General features: G+C 38.4%; 1 protein-coding gene across 2 annotated transcripts in view; it reads right to left on the bottom strand.

The window, feature by feature from the left end:
• The window catches only part of CADPS2 (calcium dependent secretion activator 2), a 300,595-nt gene that overhangs the window by 232,274 nt on the left and 53,330 nt on the right, over positions 1–14,991 (bottom strand). For both annotated transcript variants that reach the window (XM_090136996.1, XM_031615180.2), the window contains exon 2: positions 8,549–8,662. In XM_090136996.1, coding sequence (XP_089993122.1) covers positions 8,549–8,662 — 114 coding nt within the window. The remainder of the gene's footprint in view (positions 1–8,548; positions 8,663–14,991) is intronic.

Raw genomic sequence — 14,991 nt, 5'->3', positions numbered from 1 at the left:
CATTCTTTACTTGTTCCCTCTTTATCACTTCATCAGCAGCAGAGATTGACTGTCTGAAGCAGTACTCACTAAGGTAGGTCTCTTTCATGCTGAAAGATGAAAGCTTTAGCTTACTTCCCAGATGGGCTCAGTAGTCCAAGAGGAAAACAGAGCTAGAAACGTCATGGTGAGCTGCAATCTCCTGGTGGATCTGTGGGTTCCCAGCACACTTCAAGACACATGTACACTCTGGTTTCTCTCTGATTCCCCTGCCAGGACCAAGGCACACAGGACTCATCAACTCCATGCATGCTGAGAAAATGATGGAACTAAATGGAAAGCAAAACTTCTTTTTGCTCCCTTGTTTAATTTTCTCAGTTGGATTTGATGCGTGTTTGAAGCATGGTCAGAAGACAAGTTGGAACAAGGCAACAAGGATCATTTACAATTAATCAATGATTCCTGCTGCAACCCTCAAATCAAAACCTGTATTTCAGAAAGAACTTTCTTTTCCAGCTGCACAAGTTATTCAGTTATTGGGCCCCAAGGACCACCCTATTTGGTCTTTACACAGTTGAATAGGAGAGGTGTTAGGACAAGATGCCATTGTCCAGAAGCAAAAAACAGTTGGTATTTTAGGATGACTTGTGAAGGTTCATAATTCCCTCCCAACATAAGCAGAGAAGGAATGGATGGATTGCATCTAAGAACTGCTCCTGTACAGTAAGTACAAAGAAATGAATGGATTCTGAATCTTGCTGAAAGCTAAACCTGAAAAACTGTTCAATTACCTTATGTTGTTAGCAGTGATGGAAAGAGGGCCAAGCAGAGGAGGCCCCATGAGTCCCTGATGATTGAAACTGACATGAACATGTGAGGAAACTGTCATGTGGGCTTCCCCTGCCCATGTATTTTTCTGACAATCACTTGCTTTGATACAACTTGCAAGGAATTAAACATATTAATTGTTAAAGCATGTTAACCAATAAAACAAACATATTAATCAGTTAAACTAATAGTACAACCAGAGCTACACCAGGATTTGGGACTTTGGAAGCGTCATGTGGAAACAGGAAAAGATCCAATCAGGGGCCATAATAAATGCCTGATGTCAAATTATTTACTACAGATCAAGAAAATGTAATTTGCTCTGCATTTTTATTCTGCTAAGTAGGCACACAATAGGCTTAATACAAAGGAAAAAGAGCAAGCTAAGCAATGAGCTAAAGTTAATAAGAAAAAATAAACTAAGAAATCAGGGGAAATGGTTTGATGTCAGGGCCAAGTAGAAAGGAAACAAGTTTCCTTAATGAGGCAGTTACTGTTCACTAGCTGTGCTCTGTGCTCTATGGCACTACAAAGCTTACTTCTGTAAATAAAAAGCTTAAGAATCTCATTTTCTGCTTTGACATCTCAGCAGTACTCTATGGTGGTAAATGTAGACCAATCAAAATCTGAAAATAATCACTAGTAAATACATCACTGTTCATTTTTTTGCCTTCACATTTCTTGAGATGTAAGAATTTGCTGCTTTCCTTTGTAATTTAGTAACAGAATAGAAATTAAACGCAGTTGAGAGAGATCAGTGTGATCACTTCTCATTTACTGACTTCTAAATTTTAGCCATTCATTTGCTGACCTTTTTCATCCCTTTCTGCTTTGTTTCCTCTAGATTGGTTTACTCAGAGATTCTTAATTTGCCAATAAGCAGAAAATGCCACTTTTCCAAGATACTACTTCGAAGTTTAAGAGATTTTGACAAGTCACATCTATAAAGGTAAAGCTTTCTGTCACAAAGAAAAATGATAACAGAGAGTTCTATGGAAACACCCAAATGACATTTATTTTTTCCCCACCACCTAGAAATCTAAGAATAAATGAAATAATACTCAAAGTAAATCTGAGTCCTAAAAATTCCACACATTGATACAGGAAAACAGGAGGTTTTTTCCTTTATTACTTCTTCACATGTGGGTTGTTTGTTTTGCCTTTTTTAAGGTGGAGAAATATTTCAGCTACTAGTTGCTTATTCAATAGAATGGTTAATTAGAAAAATATTATTATGACATCTTTCTACAGTGAAACTCTCATCAAAACTAGAAACGTAAAGAAATGATGTGAGAAAATTCCAGTGCCTACAGAGTTGGGGAAAAGAGAAAGAGACACTGGTTGGACAGACTTTGGCTGACAAGAGTCTGTAGGCATCCTATCAGAATTTTCACTTACATTCTATTCAGAGTCTTGGAGTGTACTACTGGTATTAAACTGCATGCTTCCCTCTGGTCATGGAGAAAGGCAGCAAGCCAGAGAACACATCAAATATCTGACTGCTGAAAAAGTATCTGGTTTTTCTCCGTTATTCTCGAGAGACCCTGAGATGTGCTCCAACTGGAGCGCAAAACAGAGATGACAAAATGAAGGCAGAAAGGAAAGTTCACTGGCATTAACATAATTTCTTAATAAAGTACTTTGCAGAAGTCTTTTCCCTTCTACAGGGCCTGAAGGGCCCATGCTCAGACCTGGTCTAATTTTTAAATACCACTGAAAAGAGAGAGGGGAAGATAACTTAAAAAGATTAAGAGTTGTCATCATTTTGTATCTAGTGAAAGAAATAAAAATCCTTCAATATAATGATTTATATATTGAAAAAAAAAAAAAAGAATATTTGAGTATTACTTTAAGATTTCTAAAGCACTGATGTCACAATTGTCACCTGTCCTATAAGGTATCATCCTAGCAGAAAAACTGCTTGTTTTCAGTTCACAAAGCAGCAACAACAAAAATGTGTATAAACTGTCTCAGTGCATCTTCCTGCCAACTGGAAAACTGAAGCCTAGATAAGTTTTTGTTTCCTCTGAGACACAGAAAAACAGCGGTAGGATTAGGAGAAAAAATAATTAAGCAGTTGTGAACAAACTCACTGCTGTGTAACAGTTTGAGCCATTCTTGGTGTTCTAACTGTTTTGTTCAGATTATTAGGTAAATTGTGTGTGTCTGTTAAACAAGTAAATAATGTCAGGAGATGCTCCCTATAGTAGAGATGTACCTCACCCAACACTAATTACTTCTGCAGTGTTGAGTCCACTAGATATTCCATATTGCCCTTTAACAACAGCAGTCAAAAAAACAAACAATAAGAAATTTTAATTCACATTCAATGAGCCATTTCTTCCTCTCTTCCTATCTGCACACACGGCTTGCAGAGCTAAGACAGGTGCAATTAAAACACTGCTCTCCCTCCCTCAACTACCTCATTTAGAAGTTTGAGATAAAGATCTGCTGTAATTACATTTGTAATGCTAATATGCAAACTGCATGACATCCTCTGTCAAATTATCAATGATTATCCACAAATACCAGTATCTAAAGAGATTGAAACAGACAGCCTCAACAGTCAACAATTATATTTTGTGCAGATGCACAGCAAAATCCTTTGCTCCTCTGAAGCCATGGGGGTGGAAATGAAAATGGGCTACTCATTCTTTAGAAAGACAAAGAAAATAGTTAGCTGTAGATGTTTGTAACGCAAGAAATGAGAGGATTTCATTGATGACACACTTTCTACACACGAGCAACATAAGGGCCGGCCCTGAGGAGAGGCCCACACCACGGAGCTGCAGTCCAGCTAACTCTCCTCAGCCCAGGGTGGGTTAGATTATGTAAAGCAAGTTTGAATTCATCATGGCTTATCTCCCCTTCACTTCTCCGAGGAACATAATTAGACTGCTAACACTGAAGCAACCTCCATTACATGCCAAATTGAGGCTACTGATCCAAAACGTTGGAGGCACTGGAGTTTCGTCAATGAAGTGCGTGACCTAGATGAATCTTCTTTGTGTCTTGGAGGTGGCCGAAAAACATTTTACTAAAGCTTTTCAAAGAACTGCCCTCTGACAGACCTCAAAATAACAGCCCCACACCAATGTTATGCTGAAGCTTGTCAGAGTCTTAAAACAACTGAAAAGAAACAAACAGTACAAATGCTGATAAGTGCAACTGTAAACATTTGTTGTTGAAAGGCTCCCTCACAAGGCAAAAAACCAGATCATCCTAGAGTTAATGTAAGGAAACATACTGTGGAGACCGCTTCTGCAAAGGGGACTGTTACAGACATAGCTCTCAAACTGTTCTACTGCTCAGGTTTTTGAAAAGGATGTAAAGAAAGCAAAAAGCCCATGTCCCTCAAAATAGTTATGTATGCTAATTATGGCTTTCAAGAAAAACAAAATGAAAGCAGAAATCAGCTGAAATCCATTAGGCTTCTACAATTTTATCTTAATGTATTTAAATACATGTTTGATCTACTGATTCCATTATTCTGCCTTGCTAAATATCAAAACAGAACATTATAACATTTAATTACTATCTATTTTGTGTGTACTATGTTTTGATTCTAATGAATGCTTTTTAGTTCTTTTAGGGTCATCTTCATCAGGATCATGCCTTTTGTTGCCTTGAATAAGAACTGTGTACCTAAAATAGATGATATTAAAATCAAGCCATAAAAGCAGCCAAAACATCACTAAGTCCAGGAAGCTAATGCCTTGCTGCATTTTCACCACTGAGATACTTTTGTCCTTCCCTTCTTTGACGTAACTACAAAAATCTTTGGAACATTTTATTCCATGATTATTGGCAGAAATGGCATCACTGCTTCACTCCTCCCTTCACAGAAATATTCATTTCTATTCCAGACTAATTCAACATCCAAATGTTGTAATAATAAAAAGAATTTTAAAAAGGTCCAAAACAAAATTCATCCTTTTCTAAGGGTAAGTGCAAAGAATGATGCTTTTGTGATGCTACCACATGCTTCCATTATTCGCCAAACAACCATTCTGCATTAAGGGAAGAAAGCTATTTTCATGATTCCCGTAAAAGTCTACATAGTTTTGATCAAAATAAAGAATCAATGATGCTAGATAGGTGTATCTGCACTGGCAGACATCAACAATAATATTATGCATAATTTTCTTTCACCCCCTGTCTCTACAGATCTTATAAGCTCCTTAACAGCCCAGCTGCTTGTGCTCAAGGTTGAAGTTAGCCATCTTGACTTTGTATGGTTACGACATCAATGACTGCTGTTTACCACATGGAGGGTCCTTTCTGAAGGGCAAGAAGGTGCTTTTTGCCTCCAGCAGCCTTATTCATCTCTTGCAGACCTCAAAGGTCTCTGTTGGCCCTTCATTATTTTTAACCAGAGGATAAAGGTTTTCAAAGGATGCCTGCTCTACCTACTGCAGAAGCTGAAAGGTGTCTCCCAAGAGTTTCTCTTCTCACTTAGACAGCTGTAGACTTGGAACTCTGTTCTTGGTGATCTTGGTTGCTTTTCTACTTTTATGCCACTTTTTTTTAAAAAATCCATCCCAAGCCCCCTTTATTTCATAAATTCTTCTGTCAACTTTACACTTAGCAGTGTGTCCAATATAATTACTCATAATAAATAACCATATGACTGAATTTTCCTCTTTATACAGAAAGCATCACCAACATTTGATGTTCTGCAGATTAGAATCTGGCTTAATGTCCACAATGGAATTTTACACACACAATCATCACCTTTTAATTCTGAATGATTACAGAAATACAATTGTAAACATTTATTTATCTTTTCTTGAAAAAAAAAAAAAGAGGGGAAGAGGAAATATCTAAATGATATGTATATACAAGGAAATTACACTGAATTTCAGACCTTAGAAAATGTGGTGTAGGGCTAGGGGACAGTAATTGCACAGAACAGGGAAAAAAGCATTTTCAGAGGATCAAAGAAAAACTGATACAACTTTTACTGTGAATTGTTTTCCTAGCTGAATTCTACAATAAATGGAAAATAATTCCAAGATATTAATAGAAAGTCTTAAAACCCATATAAACATTAGAAAAGACACAACACGATCAGTGTCAACCTCCCCAGGTATTCCTTAAACAGGAGTATGACACTTCCAACACAATCTTGACTCTCTTACAACACAGTGAAATTGGTATTGATAATAAATAAACTCTATCAGCAACTATTTTTAGAAATAAATCAAAGAATGAGCTGCAATAAGTTCCTAAATCCTACAGACTTACTTTTAGATTCTAAAAGATGAAAAATTCTGAACAAAATCAGTAATTAAAAACAGTAGTAATGATTTCAAGCAGTTGAAACTAATAATACAGGACTTACATCATAAACCCAAATCAAACCTTCTCTTTCATATTTAGAGATAAAAAATTGGCTGCGGAAAACTACCTGCAGTAATGAGACTAGCCTGGCCAGTAATAAGTCTCAAACCATGACTATTGCATAAGATTAATGGGAAATTAATCATTTTCAGAGAAAAATAATTACTGTGCAGACCACGTATTTGTTTCCTCTCATGTCAGATAAAATTAAACCGTAACTCAGCAGCTAAAATATAAGGAAATTAATGCTAAAGCTGATAAGTACTATGTCCCCACTCAAACTACTAAAAACGTGTGCCCAAAGAGGAGATGTGCTGGACCACATGTGGAAGACATACCGATGAGGAAGCATTAGAGTATATCATCAGGTAAACTCATAAAGAAGTGGTAGAGCTTAATATTTTCAATGACTGGATAATGAAGCAAATGAAAAGGGCACAAGAAACAAATAAATGATAATACATGGTTAGATGCACAAGAGTTGATTAAAGAACACTGAAGAGCAATAGAAAGAATTAAGTCTCCTGGCCAGCTGATTCTGCCATCACAATGTTCATTAAGTCCAATGTGAGTATTCAATCCAAACTTGAAAATGAACTAAAAATTACTTGCAAATGCCATCTCAATTTGCAGAACTGGAAATTGTTTCCAGTATCTGGAAAAAAAATGGAAGTAGAGCACACTTAGTTGGCAGATCATCCACAGTGCACTAACAGTGGATCAAGATCCCATCAGCCCAGAGACAGTTCTACTGTCATTGCAGCCTTGACAGTAATGCCAAGATCTTTGGAATCCTCTGTTTAAAACCAGTTATCTAGAACATTTGCACATAGAATAAAAACTGGTGAACAGTTAAAATAACTTTAAAAATTTGTCTTTCAATTTATAGGGGGACTTTCAATTATTAAGTAAAGCTTTTAACTTGACTCTTGATGAGTCCAAATAATTTCATTAACAGACGCAAATGAATTTGAACTGTACAGTTACTGTTTAAGAATTTAATTTAAAATCATCTTTATTCACTGCCACATCCTTTTCAAAACAAAGGTTAATTCCTCTAACACATCAAGCTTCTCACACAGCTTCTTTAAAGAAAGAAAATAAATATTACATCCTTTTCAATTCTACTGCATGTTTAGTATCTTGAAATATCCCACTCCTCTGCAGTCTGTTGCTGGGCAGCAAATTAGCTCAATCTTGCTCTGTAGCATCTTCCAAACTGTTCTTCCTCCCAGTCTTAACTTCTGCATCAGTTATAGAAAAAAAGGATTATCTTCTAAAGATTCGTACACTGTTCTTGCACCCCTATGTACAACCTCATGAACATGCATATTTTTGTGTTTCACCCACACACCTGTAACCCAGTCATTCCCATCCTTGCACACGTGCACTTCTGATATTTCACTTATTCTAACTGCCACAGTACTGATCAGTCTGTGACTTGGAGAAACCCGTACTGAATTCTCACATTTCTGTGTGACAGAGAGCCCTTTTGATCCTTTTTACCTCTTCTTTTTCTGTGCAACATAATTTCATAGAGGTAAAGGCAAGCTAAAACTCCAGTTATAATTTTTTTTTTCTCTGAAGAAAAGTTTCATTCGATAGCAAAGAAGAGCTGACAGAGAACGAGGATGAACAGTATATAAAAAGCTAAGAAATTTGAAAAAGGTGTGGTAGAGTGAAATAGGGAAAAAGACTCTTAAACAAACCCAAGTTTAACACACAGCCCTTGTGATTTGTTGAACAAGTTTAAGCTGCATTAGAAATAAATTCACAGTACCCTTTGTTAACAGTAGGACATAAATTCTCTAACATGCTGCTGAATTTGCAAAAAGAACAGTGAAGTGTCCTCTTGGTCTGGAACAGGACCTATGCCTTGTGCAATTAAAAGCACATTTGAAGATCTACACTGATGCAGGCAGCCACAGAACATCCCCAGGAAGCTACAGCAGAAGGTGAGAGGTGGCCCAGTCACGCAGAAAGCTTTGCTGCTATGAAGAGAACAGGCAGCTCCTCTCCAAGAATCCTGCACAGTAACTAGAAATCAGAGGACACATTTCTCAAGATGGTAACTTACAACTGAATCTCTGATTAAAAGAGGTAACTTCGACATACGGAGATAAAAGTAGCAGTGCTGAGTTGTGTCAAATGCTGCCAGAAAGACTTTTAGCACCAGAAGTTTTTCATTTTGTCTTTTTCTTTTCCCCCTTCTTCAAAACAAGTGGATATTTTCCATTTCAGTTTATCTCCTTTCCAACGCAGTGGATTTCCACTTACACTTCTAGAACGTGTGCAAGCTCACAGCTTTGAAAACCTAAAATTCCTTCTCTTAAATCTCCATTAAAAGAAATCCTATGAACTTCTTAAACAACAGAGAAAAACAAAGCATACAACTTACCTCATAGTAACTTCGCACAGCATTACAGAACGCTTCATCTGCTACGATTTGTGTCTCCCCATTCAGAAAGGCCTGGAAACGTTCTTTCAGTGTCTGTAGCTGCTGCTTATTGAGCTATGGAAGAAAGAGAGGAGAAGAATGATTACAAATTGAGTTCAGTCTCAAAATAAGACCATGCAACACTATAGTAGCCTCCATTTGTTGGAGTGATCCAAGCACTACCAGCTTCACATTTAACAAGTGTGCTCACTGAAGAAAACTGAATAAAGATGCTCAGTCTGCAGTGCATGGACTTTAGGCCATTGATGCTACAGCACCATGAAGCAGGTCAGACAAACAACCTGACAACAGCAGCCATGAGTCTCCCAGACAGACACTAAATTTCTTTCAGTCGATTTCACATCAAAGCTGAGTGCATTTGAAAGCAGATTCTCCATGGAGAACGTTACACGCCTAAGCCTTGCAAACAACCTACTTTATTAGAGTTTAGTGTTATGGGAAAAATCAAAATCTCAAAGTTCTCCTGGGAGCCAGACAGGCCTTTTACAAGGCTTATTTCAACTCTTGAAGTATTCAGTATGATATTTCTCTCCTCATCAAATTTGTGTGAAGTGAAAATGTCACACCAAAGTGGACTCCTACTAACATATAACTAATAAAACCAGGCAACAATTAAAGCCAATTGTTTTGCTTTCTAAGAATTTAAATATTAATGTAAAGCCTTTGTTTCCTAATGTAAAGCCTTTGTTTCCTAATTTCTGAACTTTAACATTACAAAAACTCAAGCACAACTGGGAGAAAGGCTTATTCACCTTCCCTGTATTTTGCCTAGTTAAAAATAAACGTATAGCCAGATTTCTTTTTTCTGAGAGCAAAAAGTTCTATCTGTAATGGCTAACCTGCAACAAATAGCATTACCTCAGTTGCATCAGTTATTCTTACAATGGAACTTTTTGGCAACTGCATTATGTATGGTAATTTCATGCTTTCAGATATCTAGTCCAGCCACTTTGAAGCCATTTAAGCTACAGTATTGTTAAGGGATTTAAAAAATTACTGCTATCCTCCTAATGCTCCTACCTTGGACAACCTTTACATCCTTCATATCAAAGGAGGATTTTCATCTTACATCACGCTCTCCAGCTCATGCGCTTCTATTTGAAAACTGTCTCCAAATCCAATGCAAAAGCTTTCTTATTTTCACAGAAGACAATCATATAGATATCATGTAAATGATATGAGGAATCCTCTGAAAAATGGTGAAACGTAGGCAGTAGCACTGCAAAGCCAGAAATGATGCCTTTGAAAAAAGAATCTGAACATTAAAAATAAATAGTTCTATTCACCATCTTAGTGTAATGATCAGCAGCACAGAACAAGCCCCAGGAAACCTCCACACAAGAAAAGGCCTCCACTTGAGATAAGCAAACGTCAGCAGAAGCTGCTGTGGCTTGGAAGAGTTCCTCTCGAGAGCAGCAGGCCAGCACTGACAGCCTGCCAGTATGCACCACTGCTACCAAAATCAATGTCAGAGAAGCATAGGTTTTGTGTCCACACGTAAACAAAAAATGTACCTACCCACCCACCTGACACCTCCATTCCTTGTGCAGAACCTGCACCACAAAGGTTAACAGCTGCAGTGGAAATCAAACTTCATTCCCAGATACGCAGTTCCCTTTTATTCAATTCCCCTTATTCTTCTCTCACCTGCTAAAGACTAGACAAGCTGAGCTACCAGCAAACACAAATCATTAAGGACGTTTGGAGCTCTGTGCTCAAAGGTAAACACACGCTTGCTGTCACAGGGGAGCCGAGAAGAGCCGACCTTCCTGCAGACGGTGCGCCCTGCAGAGCGCGCAGCTCCTCCGTCCTGCGGAACATCCACCGCTCCGCAGCGAGAGCACGCGGGCTTCCTGCCAAAGCAATTATGGAAATGTGCTTTCATGCTCGCAGACTTCATTCTTTAGGTGATTTGCTTGTCTATTACCCGCATATCAAACAAAAACATTATGAATAAGGCAACGAAATATAAATTTAATTCTGGCTTTCTCATTTCTAACCATCATAGTTCAGCAAACTGAAATGCCTTTAAAATATTTATATATGGCTTTTATATTCATTACTTCAGGTAGTGAGTAATTCTATGAGTTGAGTGGCATTTGAGAGTTATTTTATGTTTCTTAAATTACTGATATCTTAGTGTGAAATCTGAACAGTAAGGAATAAAGCTCTTCTGCAAAACTAAAAGTAATATTAATTCCAGTGAAAAATATGAAAAACTGCATGTTGCACTAAGAAGAATCTGAAGTACATTTTACAGGTCCCCAATACTGTCATATGTAGAGATGCCAGGACAAAATAAGTTATCATAGCCCACCGCAGCCCATTGGTCCTCTGTTTTCACATCTGACAGAACACTGACCGCACACAGTGAATTCTGCCCCTTTTGTTGCTGGTGGTCATTTTGAATGTATTCATAAGCATAAGTCAATCAGCAGCCAAATGTCTCTAGAAAACATATGCTAACAGTGGAAGTAATAGATCAAATGCAGGCAGCCTAATTGAGAATCACATAATAGCATATGGAGAATAACAAATATCTGCAGAGGGCATCTCAACCAATGAACACAGCCAAGCAGCTCAACCAGCCCATGTCTGAGATATCCTGAAGTCACAGAAATCATAGAAAGGCTTAGGTAGGAGGGGACTTTAAAAACTATCTAGTTCTAACCTCCCTGCCACATGCAGCTTGCCAGCCCCCAGTTCAGGTTGCCCAAGGCCCCATCCAACCTGGCCTTGAACACCTCCAGGATGGGGCATCCACAGCTTCTCCTGTGGGTGAACTTCTCCCCCACTTCACCATCCTATTTAGTTGCCCATTTGGTCAACAACAGATGAGAGATGAGGACAACAAGGACACCATACATAACTAGGATCCCATCGGAAGTGCTTAAACTTAAGGACAGTAATTCTGTTCTGCATTTTCTCCTATAAGAGCTCACATAAAGACCATATAGCATCCTTCTATTCCAGAACTTCTCCACTGTATTTGCGCCCTCTCCTCTGTACAAGACTACATGTAGCCGACCTTTGCATTCTGCCCCTCACAAGTACTTCTCTACATCTTACAGTGCCTTCATGCCCACATTGTGATACTAATAGAAAGAGCCATGAACAGCAAAATTTTAAAAAATGTTTTAACACTGCCGCATCCCCCCAAACATAAAACTGAATTCACGATCACCTGAAGAATGGCGTGAAGCCTCACTAATTCTGTCACATCCCATCAACCCGCTTCGGTTTTGTATGCTTTATTTGGATTTTTCTTTCTCAGTGATATGAAATCTGTTGTCATAACTCTGTTTGATACTTCATAAATAGCTCCTGCTGCTTCATGGGAGAATGTATAACTAAATTCCAGCGTCTCAGAATATCAGGTTTGATTGCATTCTGTAGAACGACTGAAGATAAATAAAGTCAACTTAAAGGGAAAAAAAGATTAACCAACCTAAAATTTGCTTTTTCTTTATTGCAGTCACGCAACAGAAAAAAAAATTATATTTCCCTCCATCCAATTTGCCTTTTGCAAAAGCTTACATTTATTTTTTTACTTCACAGATCTGGTAAACATAGGAGAATATCACAGAAAGTTAATGTAAAAGATAGAACAAACTTCTCAGAACTATTTAATTAAGAGTATTTTTTGTTCAAGTTGTAGGAATAGTTTCGCTTTTCATAATGTACAGAGTAATGCAAATGTATCAGAACAGTCTCATGCAATTAAATATTAAAAAATTCTCACCTTGCATTTAACACCTCAACAGTGTGTTACATATCCCCAGCATATTCCTCTTAGAGCATTTTCTTAAAGATTTATTTTAGTTGCTTTATTCCTTCTAATGTGAAACTGGAGTATGAAAACCTAGAGGCATTCCTGTTTCATCTCCCCTTATGCCTTTAACAAATTCAATAAATGGAACTTACAAATGTGGAGTTTAAAATGGAATGTAAAGGCTAGATGCCACATTTTAAACTTCTAGCAGTTCAGGAAATTGTTCCATTGTAACATGTTTTAATTCATTAAAAAAATAAACACCAATATTTTAAAGGAACACTCAATCATATATGAATTTGTAGCAGTAAAACTTTGTATTTTATTTGAAAAAAAAGAAAGAGAAAGGAAAATCCTAGTTCCACAGGAGCCGATGCTAGACTTAAGGCATCTTCTATCCTTTCTCACTGGGTAGGATCACTCTGAGCAACTCAGTAGCGCCTTGAACGTTTGCAGCCAACAACAGCCAGCAAAAACCTACGTCACAACGTAAGCATCACCCAAGAAATTTTACCTTTCAAAACTAAGGGCACCAGCAGCCTCCCTGCTCCATGCCCCAGCTGCTGCCTTATGGCCACAGCCAGCAGCTGACCCTGCTCCCCGCAAACACAGCAATCCCAGAGCTGGCACGGGAAGAATAACACTCTGAGCCATTGCCACCTTGTGGCAGTTCTGGAAATAGAGCAAAGAAATAACTGCTCATTGCAGGTCCTCGTACCCAGAACTGTGATTTGCCTGAGCATCAATAAACATTAACGCAAGCAAGAGTACTGCTGCTTATCTACTCCCAACCTACAGTGTAAAATTATCCCTCCTCAGATGATACGGATATTTTAGAAGAATAGCAGAAGGTGATGACTGCAATTACAGACAGAGCCAGATTACTTACAAGCTACAGACAAGGGGTAGGGAGGACCCAACTCAAGAATCCCTGAAGCAAGTATGCAGCCTCAGCTCCACTGCCATCTACAAAATGTGCTTTATGTGGCTGTTTTATTGTTGATTATTTTTTTTTTTTCAGATGTTGTTTCACATACTTTCACTCTGACTTGAACGTCGGCTGTAGAAATGATGATCTAAACACCAGGCCCTTGTCTTCCCACCTTCTCAAGTCCTCCAATCACAGCAGGATCTCAGGCCCAGGATCTCTGTTACAGGATCTCACCTATAGGGTCTCCTAGCTCAGCTGTGCAAGATGCTGGTCAACCCACCACAATGACTGGCTTCTTTCCACAGGGGCACCAACATATGACCTAACACAACGCACTGCTGCCAAGCTCTCAAGCCAGCCAAACCTTCATCCCAGACCAACCTTGTTGGTGGGAAGGGCTTTATTTCAAGGGTCAGCCTCTGGAAAGACACACAAACTGCCCCTGTGAGAGTCACAGATGGGGCACAGAACCTGAGGCTAAGACTACCGTTAATCTCTTCTTCCAGAGCGACAAAATGCCTGTGCCACACTCCTGGCTGCTACTGAGCTTAATCTTACATTCACAATGAGAATAAACCTGCAAGGCAAATAACCAGTTATCAGCAGCGATTCTCACTACATTTCCCCTTCTCTTATCCTTGCCTCCCTTTCCAGTGACTGTCTGCACAAACAAGAACATTACCTGTCTTTTAGAGCACAGGTGGAGAGTGATCATTTTTTGAGAATTACTCAAGAGATTTTCTTGTGAGGAGACTAAATAAATGATATTAGAGAACCTCAGTGCTAAAACAGGACAGCTGTGGTGACTGCTGAACGATGCAGGTCCCCATGGTGTACAGCAATGGCTCTATACAGTATACTCTCTCCTTTACTTCATTGCTTACATGGCTTTCACTTTCTAAATAGTGGATAAATATTTTGCTGTAACTTAGCAACTTTAGTTTTGTTTTTGTTTGATATATATATATACACAATTTTCTTAAAGCTGAATTTATTCCAAGTAAAACACTGTCTTTAAAAGTCTGCTTGCTGTCACTCAGATCAGACTGCCATGTGTACAAACCCACTGCACAACAATTCAGTGCCTCAGAATCAAATAGTAGATTTACAAAACCAGATAATACAAATATCTCATTCTTCACAATCAAGCAAGTGCAACGTACCATTTATCTCTTGCTGGTCTGTTATCCACTTAAAATCCAGAAACATTACCAATAATGCATTGGTCAGATAAATCCACTTCTAGGACACTTCTTTCTAAATCATAGATCATAGAATCTTTAGAGTTGAAAGGGACCTTTAAAGGCCATCTAGTCCAACTCCCCTGCAATGAACAGGGACATGTATAGCTAGATCAGGTTGCCTGATCCAGCCCTGCTTTCAAAGTCTCTCTGTGGATGGGTCATCAACCACATCTCTGGGCAAAATGTTCCAGTGCCTCACCACCCTCACTTTAAAAGACTTTTTCCTTATATCCAACCTAAATCTACCTCTTTGAGCTTGAAGCCATTTCCCCACAGATCCTGATAAAGAGTCTGTCCCCTTCTTTCCTATAGCTCCTCTATAGATACTGAAAGGCTGCTATCAGGTTACCTGGGAGCCTTCTGCATATTTCTTACCAGTCTCAGATATGTATCATTACATCTGAAACTTTAAATATTTTCATAATCCAGAGAGGAA

The sequence above is a fragment of the Phasianus colchicus genome, chromosome 1 (genome assembly GCF_987193195.1).
Source record: "Phasianus colchicus chromosome 1, bPhaCol1.hap1.1, whole genome shotgun sequence".
Classification (NCBI taxonomy): domain Eukaryota; kingdom Metazoa; phylum Chordata; class Aves; order Galliformes; family Phasianidae; genus Phasianus; species Phasianus colchicus.
This window is presented reverse-complemented; position numbering and strand designations above follow the sequence as displayed.